At 33.4% G+C, this 12819-nt stretch overlaps 1 protein-coding gene across 6 annotated transcripts in view; it reads right to left on the bottom strand.

Moving 5' to 3' along the window:
- LOC129749551 (A-kinase anchor protein 9) overlaps window positions 1-12819 on the bottom strand; it is a 147346-nt gene that overhangs the window by 39403 nt on the left and 95124 nt on the right. For 4 of the 6 annotated variants that reach the window (XM_055744552.1, XM_055744553.1, XM_055744557.1 and 1 more), the window contains 3 exons: window positions 11714-12799; window positions 11036-11203; window positions 10287-10346 (listed from right to left, as the gene is read on the bottom strand). In XM_055744552.1, the coding sequence (XP_055600527.1) occupies window positions 10287-10346; window positions 11036-11203; window positions 11714-12799 (1314 nt within the window). The remainder of the gene's footprint in view (window positions 1-10286; window positions 10347-11035; window positions 11204-11713; window positions 12800-12819) is intronic. The other 2 variants (XM_055744554.1, XM_055744555.1) reach the window with 2 other exon arrangements.

The raw sequence follows: 12819 nt of genomic DNA, 5'->3' as shown, positions 1-12819 counted from the left end.
TAAGTTCTAAATCTTCGATAAAAAATTTAGTCCGGAATATCGAATTCCAATAAGATTACCTTTCCAAATCGCCTAGATTTTGCCCGAATTTTTGTATTTCATTTGCAAAATCCAACAAAAGTTTTAATTAGTCATTTAAATTATTTTTTGCCGTCTAAATTTTTTGAATAAATTATACAAAATTATTGTGAACAATTTTTCGAAAATTTAAAAAAGGATTTTAAATTGTATTTTATGTATTTCGATAAAAAGCCAAGTGTTTTTCTTCATGACTTTTATTTAATAGTTTTGGTATCGGCGGATATTGGAAAAAACATCCAGAATTTCCACGGCCCGGAGACCTGGGGAAAAATATCTGGAAAGGAAAGGCTAGAATAATTCCGGATTTTGTGGTTCCAATTTTGCTAAAAACCATTAAAATTCGAAGTCTGTGGTAAGAATTCGGATTCTGTATTCCGTTCATTGTAACTGAACTTCAGTTTGGATCATCATTGGGAAGAAAATCCTTATTTGGATTTCGTTTCTGCTTTTCAAACTTTCATGTTCGAAACTCAACCTTTCGGAATACGAAAGTTAAATTTCGAATGTATAACTGAAGAAAGAATTCACATTGAAAGCCAACAATTCAGAGCTTAAATATGAAATTTTTGGTTAATAATTCTGATCCAAATTTCGCAATTATTTGGCTTATAATTAGTAAGAATTATTAACTAGAACTTAGATTAGGGAATCGTTTTCGAATTCGGAATTCAGATTAAGAACTCAGGATAAAAAGGCAGTACTTAGATTCCGAATTAAGTAAAGTTAATCAAGATTAAAATATCAATGTGAGAGTTTTCACCAGGGATTCAAATTACAGGCGATCATAAATTCATAATTTTGAATCTGGATTCAAAATTAAAATTTGAATATTCAATCAATTACAAACCAGAAGAAAATCACAAATGAATAATAAAATTTGGATTTTTGGGAAACCTACTGAAAACATACTTTACTGTTTTTTTTTAACATTATTTAAATATATTGCAGATTCTTCTTTAACAATGTTTCAAACTTGAATATTTAATTTTGCCCAGTTTTCAAGAGTAGAAAATAAATCTGATTTAAACCGTAAACTTAATCCCTTACTTTTATTTCTAAATATTTGAAAAATGATTACCAACGCCTCCAATGTTCATGCTTGTGGATGAAACGAACTAGCTTACTTCTTTCTTATTAAAGTAAATATAAAAAGTTTTACCTTTAAATGAAAGCTTAAAAATCCTAATTTATTTTTTAAAACTTTTTGAAAAAAATGGCAACTTCTAGGACATATTTTTGAAAGTTAGAATTAAAAAAAATTTGTTTACTCTTCTTTACGTATGGCGTTCAAGCAAAAATGTTATAGGAAAAAAATTGTCAGGATCATGATTACCACGATAATATTTCTGCCTTGGTAAAATGAACGACAAGAAGTTTTATTAGATTTTCAAATGAAATAATAATCACTCTGATTGCGACATTAGCGCTCTTTTTCCTTAATTCGTTTCACTGTTATGTCTTCGACAAAGTTGTAGCTGGGGAATTTTACTATTAGATCATGTAATTGACATATGGAGTTGGAATAACGCTAAAGATAAGGTAAGTGTTTTAACAGTGAGTAGTATGGTTTTGCCTTCGAATAAACCATTAAAAAATCTTCAAAAAAAAAAGATGTTCTAGACCACGCGACGGATTATTTCAAATTTGGGCTCAAAAGAAAGGGAAAAGGCCCAGCTTTCGAATGTTGCAAAAATTAGCGATGTTAATTTTAGAAGAATACAGTATTTATCCAGCCAGAGACACCGTGTATTCTAATCTTCGATCCGTCTATAACCTTTTAATTCTTAAATATTCTTTCTCAAAGAATATAACATTTCACCGATATAACCGATAAACAAATTTCAAAATTAGCATTAAAAATACTGAAATCTAGGTTTAGGATTTAGGTTTAGGAGAATAAGAATACCGAGTAATGGATTCAAATCCCAAGTAACACAGATCAAGCCAATTGGCTTTTTTGAGTTTTAATATTGTTTTATGAAGACTTTTCGATGGCATCCCATTTTTAAAACGGTTTTGTTGTAACATAGGAAATGCTTTATTTATCGTGTGTTTTAAAAGAGCCCTGAAAGTTTTGCTAAAACTTGAATAAAACACTATCTTAAGAGTGTTGTAAAAAAGTTGCAAAAGTATTGCTAAAGATTCAATAAAACACATACTTTCCTGTTTTTATTAGAGCTTTGGTAAAGGTTTTAATAATGTGCTCAATGCGCTTTTAAAACTAGCGTTCAAGCCAAGTTGAAAAACTGATTTATTGGAACATTGGATGTAGGCATGATAAAACTAAGTGACAGATGATTTGACAATCGAGAAGAACGTATACACGCTTAAACTTGTTAACCTCTTTTTGAGATAGCATAACCTGTTTTGAAAGGATTATCACTCAAAATTGAGAAAAACGTGCTATCAAAATGATATAAATTAACACAGCTAAATTCATCTTAAAAATAAAAACAACTTTGTTGTATCCGCATTCAAATTTCAAAACAACCGCAAATCAGTCCACATCATTATTCGCTCAATTTTCAGGGTTCGAATAAAAGCCCACTGAATAAACGGTTTTTGTGATTCGATAAGAATAAATGTGTTAGAAAATTCATTTACAAGTACGCCTATTAAACTACTTGTTTTATTTATCCATCTCTGTCTCTCAATGCGAAGTTGATCTTTATTTACGTCATCCAATCCAGAACTAACCAAATTATTTTCAGATAAACCGTCCTTGAAAATTTCTGGAAGACTGCAGAAACCGGCTTCAACTCAGCAAAGACGGAGAAATTGAGTTTCATCACAAGCGAAAATGCTCATTCTAAATCAGCCTCAACAAGTTTCAGATGATGTATTCAGAATGAAGACCACTAGCATTGGCCGATCATTGAAAATAACGATTTATTTAAGGCGTAAGGCAGTTCTGGTAATAGTAAGCGAAACATCCGAAAGCATAGAAGCCTTGTATTCAAAGAAGTTTTATCGCTTCCAATTGTTTTCCCATACAACTGTTTTTACAGTTTTTAACTGTTTTACATAACCTAACTACAAAATAAAAATTTTATCATTTCGGAATTCACGATTCAGGCAATGTTTTTAAAATTTCAATTATCGTTTGCTAAACGTTTTATTACGCTTCGAAAATCATTTGGTTATAATCCTCATTTATGCGGGTTATTATTTAGCTTTGAGGCCAGGGTTTTGATGACAGAAAATGTTCTATTCCAAAATAGTTTGAGATTATTTGATAGCAATATCTATTTGTTATGAGAGAGATGATTGACCATCCTCATAGTCAAAAGGAAACAAACAAAAAGTTGCATGAATGCCTTTTGCCAAGCAACAAATCGAAATGTTTTCATTTATTGCGAAAAACTTCTCTTTCTCAAAAATGGATAAATCCATCATGAGCGTGTATTCCATTTAGAGAAACGTCAAACGAAGCTGTGATTCAAGGTCTCTTAAAACCATTTAAAAACTGTTTATTGAAATTGTTTTATTACCACATTTTTCTAACCGTCATAAAACCATCTTAACACTGTTTTACAACTGCCTTAAGATTTTCAATATTAATTTACTGAACGCCATGTTGATTGTGAAATTGAATCGAAATTACTGACGCCATGTTGCTGTAAATAATACTTTAATACTAAAAACTAGACATTTTCATCAATTTGACAATGTTGACGGTACTATTTGTTGTATAGGTGATGAATTTCAATGTAAAACAAAAATTGCATCATTTGAGCCAATTTATATTTTCCTTTAATTATATTTTTTTTATTTAAAAAATGCTTAAAATATGGTCAACTTTGATTTTATTTGAGGCGCGCTTAAGTTTTGATGCTATTTCGTATATACTTCACCAGAAATCTGAGGTTGCAGGAAGTTTCTTGCTTAGATATATTGAAAAGGAGAATGAGAATATTTTTAAAATATTTTAAATGGAATCTTTACCTATCATCAAATGCTTGGGAGAGTAAGTGATAAAACGAGAAAAAACGGAACAGAAAGCTCCCACAGTAAAATTTCTATTAAATTCCACAGCTGCCACAGTAAAATTCCTATCAGATTTCACAGATCCCACAGTAAAATTCCTATCAGATTCCACGACGTAGTTTTAAAAGAGCTGTGGATAGTCTGAACAGGGCTCTGAAAGGTTTCTTAAAGCTATGTCTATAAGGTCGAAGCTTTAAAAACGTTAACAAAATGGTCCCTTTTGGCCATATGTTAACTTTAAAGTAGTTGTGCTAATAGCGTAGAATGCGCTTTGGCTTATAAAGTAGCTTTAGGAAATAGTCTTAAGCGACCTGTTAAGGTTGGAATAAAACTTAAATTGTTACTTGGGATATGTTTGGTCTCAAGTATCTGAATCAGAAATCACAGTGTTTCAATGTGATTTCTGATTCAGATACTTGAGACAAAATATGAAGAAATAGAAAAAACATAAGAAAGAATAAAATTAAAGAAAACAGTAAGTATATTGGTAAAAAAAATCAAAAACTAAAATTCAATTTAAAGTTCAAAATTTGTGTTTCGGGATAAGTTTATAAAATGTAAATTAAATGGGAGAACTCGAAATCTCGTTTCCTAGTTCAGAAACAATATCACATAAAACAGAAATTAAAATTCATAAATTTACATTCAAAATTCAGCAATCCTAATCAACGAAATTAACTTTTTGTCAAATTTTTTTTTTTCCCGGTTTTTGAATTCGATTGGAAATTACTAAAAATAAGTATAATCAAAATAAGAAGAATTATAAGAAAGAATCGAAATTAGAAGAATAATAAGAAAAAAATCCAAATTAGAAGAAAAATACTTGAAACCCTAAATTTATAATAAAAACTGAACGTAGTCAGCCAATTTTGCTCTCGATTCTTCCAAATCAGTGCGACTCAAAGTGGTCCCTACCGCCCCCTAGGGGCGTTGAGAGCCTCCAGGGGGGCGGTGAGCTCAATTATGAAATTTGGGGGGCGTTGGAAGGGCTGAGAGGGCGGTGAGGTCGAAATTCACATTTTTACAAATCACGAAACAACGTAGCTTCGAAATAACAACGAGTAAATTCCATTCGAAATATTGAAATTACGTTACTGTTGTATCTGCAAGCAAATTTTTGTTCCAGTATCTTAATTTTGTTTCTAAGAATATATATAAAAGATTATTTTATATTGTCTCAGATTTTGTATACGCTCTACATGTTGATCTTATTGTGTAAGATTATTTTGGGTAATACTAAAAAGGATTAATTTCAAATGGCAATGTTGGACAATTTTGAAATGTATTGCCTCAAAACATCTGCAAAACAGAAAAACCTTCGAAAAAAATCTTTTTAAAAAGGTGTCATCTGTGAATTAGTGATAGTTTTAGGAAAGAACATATGAATGATTTTTTTTAGGCAAGAGAATTTCTTTTGAGTTCTTAGTTGTTCATTTTTATCTAAACCGGTTAAAAAATTCAAATGTGCCTTTTGTAATGGATAAACTTTCAATCTATTCGGTTGTCGCAACATTTTAGGAATTCAGTTATTAGAATCTAATTTAAACTTATATATTTTTACGTTATTTCACCAGATGGACAGTAATTAGTTTGTTTTCTATAAATCAAATTAATAGTCAATATAGAATTTTGTTTATAAAAATTAAAAAAATATTATTTTAATCCAAATCAAACTAAGAAATCAGTTTAAGTGATTGCCCAGAAAACTATATCTACAAAGAATTAAGTGTTTACTGTAAGTTTAAAGCAATATAAGGCCCTTTGTGCGAAAAGAATATAAGAGAATAAAAGCAAATTCGAGAAAACACGCTTTTAAGTTTTCACGTTTGGTCATTTTTCATATATTTTTCGAAAGTATGAATTTTTCTTTAGGACCTAATGGTATGTAAAAAAAATTCTAAAAATCTGAAGAATCACGAAATATAGTTTGAAATATGAAAAATCGTTTGACATTGTTAAATCGAAATCGACCATTTTTAAACCACCCCCTACCCCTTTGGCTCTGAGGGCCTCATATAAATTGGAATGAATTTTAAGTTTAGTCTAACTACAACATAAAGCCAAAAGCTATTGGTTTTTCAACAATCCAGATAATATTTTTCTTAATTTTTTTTTATTTTTCCAGGGGGACGTTGAGCTCGAAAATTTTGCAAAAGGGGGCGGTGAGTGAGTGAAAACCACTGTTCCAAATGAATCATCTGATTTTTAACAATTTGATTGCACTGCTAGTCGCAGAGAGAACAACTAGGTTGTTTTCTCACTTGAATCCCACGCGGGAGAACAAATTTAGTTTAGTTTATTTTATTAGAGAGGCTTGCTTGGTAGATTCGCCTCTACAGAACAAATTTAAAAACATGGCGGACTTTTTATAATAGCCAATTTATACCGAATTTAAGTAGCCATTTTTACGATCGTTCACGTTATCAACGACTAAAGCTATCATTTTTAATGCGATTTTATGTTCGCTGGGAAATAACAAAAAGGCGCATTTTAGGACGATGTTAAAACAATCTAGTATCCTGGTTTTTCAGTCTGAGATGAGAATTTTAGAAGTTAGAAAGGAATTAAGCAATTTAGGAAAGAATCAAACAATATTAGCACACAACATACATTAAATTGCTGATTTCGTATCAATTGGGGTTCTAAACTCGAACCTGGGGTCATTTTTTTTTTTCTAGAAAAGCATGGGGTGTATTAGAGTCTCTAATTCCACCCAGGTTTTTCTAGGATAAAAATGACATGATTTTATCAAATTTTCACCCATAATTCTCAAAAAGTTGAACCTGTAATAATCAACAAGTAAGAGATAAAATTTGGAAAAAAATTGTAATATTTATTGTGTGTACTCAGCACACCCCTGGGTAGATGATGACGTGTGTCATGCATCAACAGTATAAATACGTCATGACAGTATAAGTATGTCATGAAAGTATTGTCAGTCTGGACAAAAAGGAGGGATTTCCTTTCGCAAGCAAATTGACAGATATGTACGATAAGGTCTACAGAACCCGGTAGATGACGTGTGAAGTACAGAAAAAAAAAGCATCGTGAGAGTATTTACAAGACTACATGTGAGCTGTTAGTGGGTCTTGATGTAACTTATCAATTACGAATATTATGAAAGTGTGTAATATCGATATGAATTATGAGATTTCGAAACAAGTATTCTAATATAAATCTTTTCATTCTTGGGACGGGAAGGGAGATGTGTGTACTCAGCACACCCCTGGGTAGATGATGACGTGTGTCATGCATCAACAGTATAAATACGTCATGACAGTATAAGTATGTCATGACAGCTAACAAGCGTGAGCTCCGAGGTGGTTCATGCTCTTTCGTATTCCAGCCGCCGAACCGTGTGGACGCATAAAGCTACTGGCCGATCTGCACATTTATGACACAACAAAAGTAGCTTAGTGAAGAGAGTTTTAATCATATTTATAAAAAGCCTTTGAAATCCCGGATCAAAATTTTATGAACCTACCGTGAAGGACCCAATGGCCGTGCATTTAAGCTATGATGAATGTTCTCTGTGCCGTACAAAAATCGTTTTTTGTGCGATTCCGAAAAGAAAAGCACTGACACCTAGTAAAACTTACGTTCTTTCAGGGAAAAATTTTGAAGTGAGGGATTTTTCATTGTAACGTCACAAAAAACGCGAATTTATAAAAAGTGTTGGTGTACCAATGGCCGCGCACGCTTATGATGCTTGTTCCAATCGCCGCTCACAAGTGTACCAATGGCCGCGCGCTTCTTAATTTGGTTTAAACAGTGAATAAGCTTAGCTTAGCTTAGCTTAGCTTGATTGACTACTCACATCCACCTGAATGATTGTACCCGAAATGCTCTGTTAATTTTTTTACAAAATGGAATTCATTGAAATGGTTTTTCCTGATTCTGATTGTTATTTAATGATATGAACTTTGTTAATTGTTTTTTTTTAAATAAATGCATTTCGAGCACCATGATCGCAGGCGTGGCTCAGTAGAAAGAATTCCACATCGCCAATGGTTGCTACTCCGTGATTGACCGAGGCTATCAATTTTGCGCAAAGGTCAAAAGAACGATGCTTGGGATTAGCGACTCACTCTCAATACACAAAACTGATACTCTCTCTTTAACCATCAATAACGGCGCCGGCCACGTCCTAGTAGTCAATTGATAGGTAGGAAAAATATAGAAAGGGATGAAAGAATCAAATTTGTGCTTTAGGACCGAGGTTACCTCTGCATCCTAGCAAAAAAAAAGTGTTTTGGGAGTGTGGGATAAAGGATATGATCAGGAAACACTTTTGACAAGTGCGATGTAGTATATTTATTACCTGCTAAAACTGAAAGCCATATTTGTTGTCATTATTTTTAATTTTTTCATTTTCTAACACGGCTCTTTTTTAAAGTAAAATATCTAAAAAAAATTTTGCTTAGATTTCCTAGAACTATCTCGTATTTCCATCCATATATACATATAAAGATTATGTGGTGCTTAATTTTAATACATTAACTCCTCTGACCAAACTAGCTAGCTTTTCTGATTGTTTCATAAAACAATAATAAATTTCTACAACGACTTTATATTAAAGTTCCAGAATCAGTTAGAATGTTAAAGAAATAAAAGAACAAGAAAAGGACAAATTTAAAACCTGATATAAGAAGAATTAACATCATAGTCATTCTAACAACTTCTCAATGATTCTCTAATTTTGGCCTTTTGTTAGTTTACTCATTTGAAATTGAAGTTGTTTGATTGGATAAACAAACGTAATAAAATCATTGTACGCGGCGCCAAGTGCTAGAAGCACATACAAATTTGAGTATTTCTATCGAACCAGTTATTTCATGAGTTCTTTAACATAATAGAACTTTTAATGAGTGAAATTCTCAATACATACATGTAAGGAATTCAAAACAATTTAGTTATGCTTCCAAGAAAAACGAAGTTTGAAGTTATGTTCAGAATACTTGAATATAGCTATCTCTGCATAACAGAAAAAAAGACCTTTAATAAATGTATTCTTTCATCGCTCTTTTTTATTGCTTTCGAAGGTACCAACCCTAAACACAAATTCACATTATTTTCTTAATTTGGTTTAAACAGTGAATAAGGTATAAAAACAGTTTAAAATGCAGTTTACATGGCTCTCAGGCTCATTGCGATTATTAACAGGTAAGGATTTTCAAGATTCCCTCATCAAATACCGATTTGTCGTCATTGTTTTGTGAAACTAGTCTAGTGCAAAATAAGTTTGAGGCGCCATTTTTACAAAGCATTATTTTGCCGAAATATATATTCGAACAATGTTTTCGGTCCCGATTTCGATAAATCATCACAAATTCGGCGAGCTATCTGAAAATCCACGAGGAAACTGACCAACTAAAACTAAACAGATCCGAATCGCTATCTAACCTCAAATTTCCAACACTTTGTAGCAATTTTTTTTAGATAATCGTTTCTTCTGACACTGTTTCAAAAATTGTGTTTTTTCAGCCGGTTATGTGAAGGAAAACATTGATTGGAAAACTTGCTTGTGAATCTTATGTAACCTTTGTAAAATTCCGAAGAAGTTCTCTAAGTTTCACTGCTGATAAATACTAGAATACTTTCCGTGCGCGGCAATAGAAACATTCAAAAATCAAGTGTACCAATGGCCGTGCACAACAAAATTGTCATCTGTTCCGCAACAGAACCTTATATAAACCTTATATAAAGAACCTTATATAAATAAAAATTTAGAATGAGGAGTACTTGAAGAGTTAATGAATGTCTAAATACTACCTACCTACACCAATAAAATTTTAAAGAACATGAGCAAGGGCTCGTATATACCTAACAGAGCCTTTTTTCCCACAAACTTTCATAAAGATTATTTTCGTGAAAAATTTATGGCGGACAGATTGAAATATTCAGAATTTAAACACTCCTAAAATGTAATTTAACCTTTAAATAGACGTATCAAATCAAAATCATTTGTTCAGTTCAAAGAGATCTGCACAGTACGGTTAACTCGCAATGATATTTATACCACAGATAATTTATACCATCAACAAAATAACATAAACCTATGCCCCCATATGTGCAAACACCATAGCGTAGCTAATTAATCCTTTAGAAGCACAGCACGCAGCAATAAATCGTAATAATCTACAAAGCCAACCAACAACTACGAAAAAAAAGTATACGAAAAGCAATAAAATCAAAATAAAAACAAAGTCTACACTTACTTTTCCGATAATCGCCTGTACATCTCTATCACAACTACAATTGTCACACAAAAATCCATCCTAATAATACAAGAAACAGGTGTATTTATAATAGAGTTTCAAATGATAACCAGCGGCAAAATGGTTGTGTACAATAATGATGATGATGATGGTAGGTGTTGGGGTGCGGGTTGCGTAAAAATGACATGTGATAATGAACGAAGATTGATTTCCGTTTGCAGTATTTGCGGATATGCGGAAAGTATTTGGAAGTATACAGCCGAAAAGCCGAGGTGAGGTAAAAGTTGGTACACATTTGCGGTCGTTGTTGCAAGGTGCGTCGGTTATTCCATACGGTGCATGAAAAGTGAAAGCATTTATTGGAGAAAGAAAGGATATCAAATTTGTTAGTTTTCAGAATTTACTACACCTGAGCCGGTTTTCCCAAGTTTAGTTGTACAGGGAATTTGGTTTCCACATTTTGTATTTTATTGTAATAATGGAAAATTTTATTTGAAAATTCAAGAAAAAAAGAAAATAATTTCCCTAGAAAATAAGTAATCTAAAATGAGGAAACCAAAACTATTGAGATTGAGTCTGTAAGAGGCAATTACTTGTGTCGTTTGAATCTACTGAGTTTCCATACGTTAGTGCGTGGTTCTGAGAAAGGTGTTGTTCAAATTATTGAGAAGAAAAGCTGTACATATGAAAACCGTGTCATGTGCCGTCGTGAGTATTACTGATTCAATCGATTTGCATTGCTCACATACCTCTTTCGTAACTCGTTCAAAGTTCACTTTATCCTTATCCTTTTCACGTAGTTGCACCTTGAGCTTCTCAATCTCCTTCACAAACTCGTCACGTTCCTGTTCACGTTCGACGGCCTGTTCATCCAGGAACTGGCGTGTCATTTTGAGTTGCTTGTCAGCGGCATCAATCTGCAGTGGACACATTCGCCCCCCGGGAAGGATTTGTTTTGTCGTTGCAAGGGTATGAAGCGTTTATTTTTATTTGCAAGCACGGGTTTAACGGTGAGATAAATGATGGTACGCAACGAGAGAAAGCGTTAGGATGAAGGTCCAGCGGTCGGATTGAAAGGTAAATGGAAAGAAGGAAATATGTTTTTAAAGTCAGTTAATGTATGTTTTATAAAATCATGTTCAGAGTTAAAATTATTTGAATTACATATGTGTCTCTGACCACGGGTATAATTAAAAAAGGAAAGGACGACACAATTCATATTATACAATCATTGTTGTCAAACAATAAAAGCACACAAACAATAAAAGCTAACAAAGCTGGAGAACCTGAGTTCTTTCTTAAACGAAAAAATAGGTTGACTCAAGATTTCTCAAATGACGATAATTCAAAATCTCAATGTACAAATTTAAAATTAAAAAAAAAAGTTTGATCTACAGTATGTACGACGAATAAAAAAATCTACTTGCCTGTGCCTGCAGGTCCATCTTGTCTCGTTTTCCATCCTCCAGGTACCGTTCGCCCTCCCGGCAGAAGTCCTCTACCAGTTGCAGCAAATTTGCACTGTGGTCCAGGGTGTTATCGGGGGAAACGCTTTCCAGAAATGCTTTCGCCTTATCTTGCAGTTCGATAAAGCTATTGGGAGGTTTCTGGGCACAAGGAAGCAGTGCGTTTGTGCCGTACCCTTCCCTAAATTCAACCCGCTGGCTGTTGATTTCCAACAAATGATTTTTTGTCTTGTTAAGCTCAACCACCAAGTTGTTATGTTTACTTAAGGTATCAGCCAGTTTGTTCTCCAGCAGCTGCTTTTCATTTCTAAGCTCGTGTATCAAAATGTGCAGCTCACCGCTGGATTGCACCGCGGCCAGATCCGTTGGAAGACTAGTGGTACTATTTTGATTATTCTCTGAAGCAGAATTTTTACGCCCCATGGCGTGGTCCAGTGATCGGGTGCTAGCGTTCTCTTTCTTAACGGTTCCACGTTTCAGACCGTCTTCTTCTTCGCAGCTATCACTTTTCTCGGAAACTTTGTCCAGATCTTCGTCCTTAGATTCCGGCTTTTTCACGAGTCGTTCAGATAGTTTCAAAATCTGTACCGCCTCACATCGTAATTTGTCCAAACACTCTTCAAGATTGAGAGACTGATTAAATTTTTCGTGTTGTCCAGCATCCTTGGACACAAACTCCACAAACGAAGGATCTTCAATGATGGAAATTAAACCAGACACATCCGGTGTGAATTTAAGGAACTTTCTTGTCGAAAACGTTGACACATCCGATACGTTTAAATCTAACGTCGATACATCCGGCAGTTCACTTTCCGGAAGAATTCCATGCTTTTGAAGCTCATCGAACACTGTGTTATTCAAATCATCCTCACATATCGAAACATATTTAACCAGCTCACCGAGCACATTGCGCAAAGTCGACGAAAGCTCCCGTAAATTATCACGCTCGCTAATGATTTGATCAAAGTCCCGCGTGGAGTCGAACGTAGTTTGACGTTTCAGCTTCCACTGCAATTGCTTTTCGAAATCAGTTTTCAAGCGAGCCATCTGTGGGAGGAGAAAAAAGT

Source organism: Uranotaenia lowii, chromosome 2 (assembly GCF_029784155.1).
Source record: "Uranotaenia lowii strain MFRU-FL chromosome 2, ASM2978415v1, whole genome shotgun sequence".
NCBI lineage: Eukaryota > Metazoa > Arthropoda > Insecta > Diptera > Culicidae > Uranotaenia > Uranotaenia lowii.
Note: the sequence above shows the minus strand (reverse complement) of the source record. Positions and strands in the feature narration are given on the sequence as shown.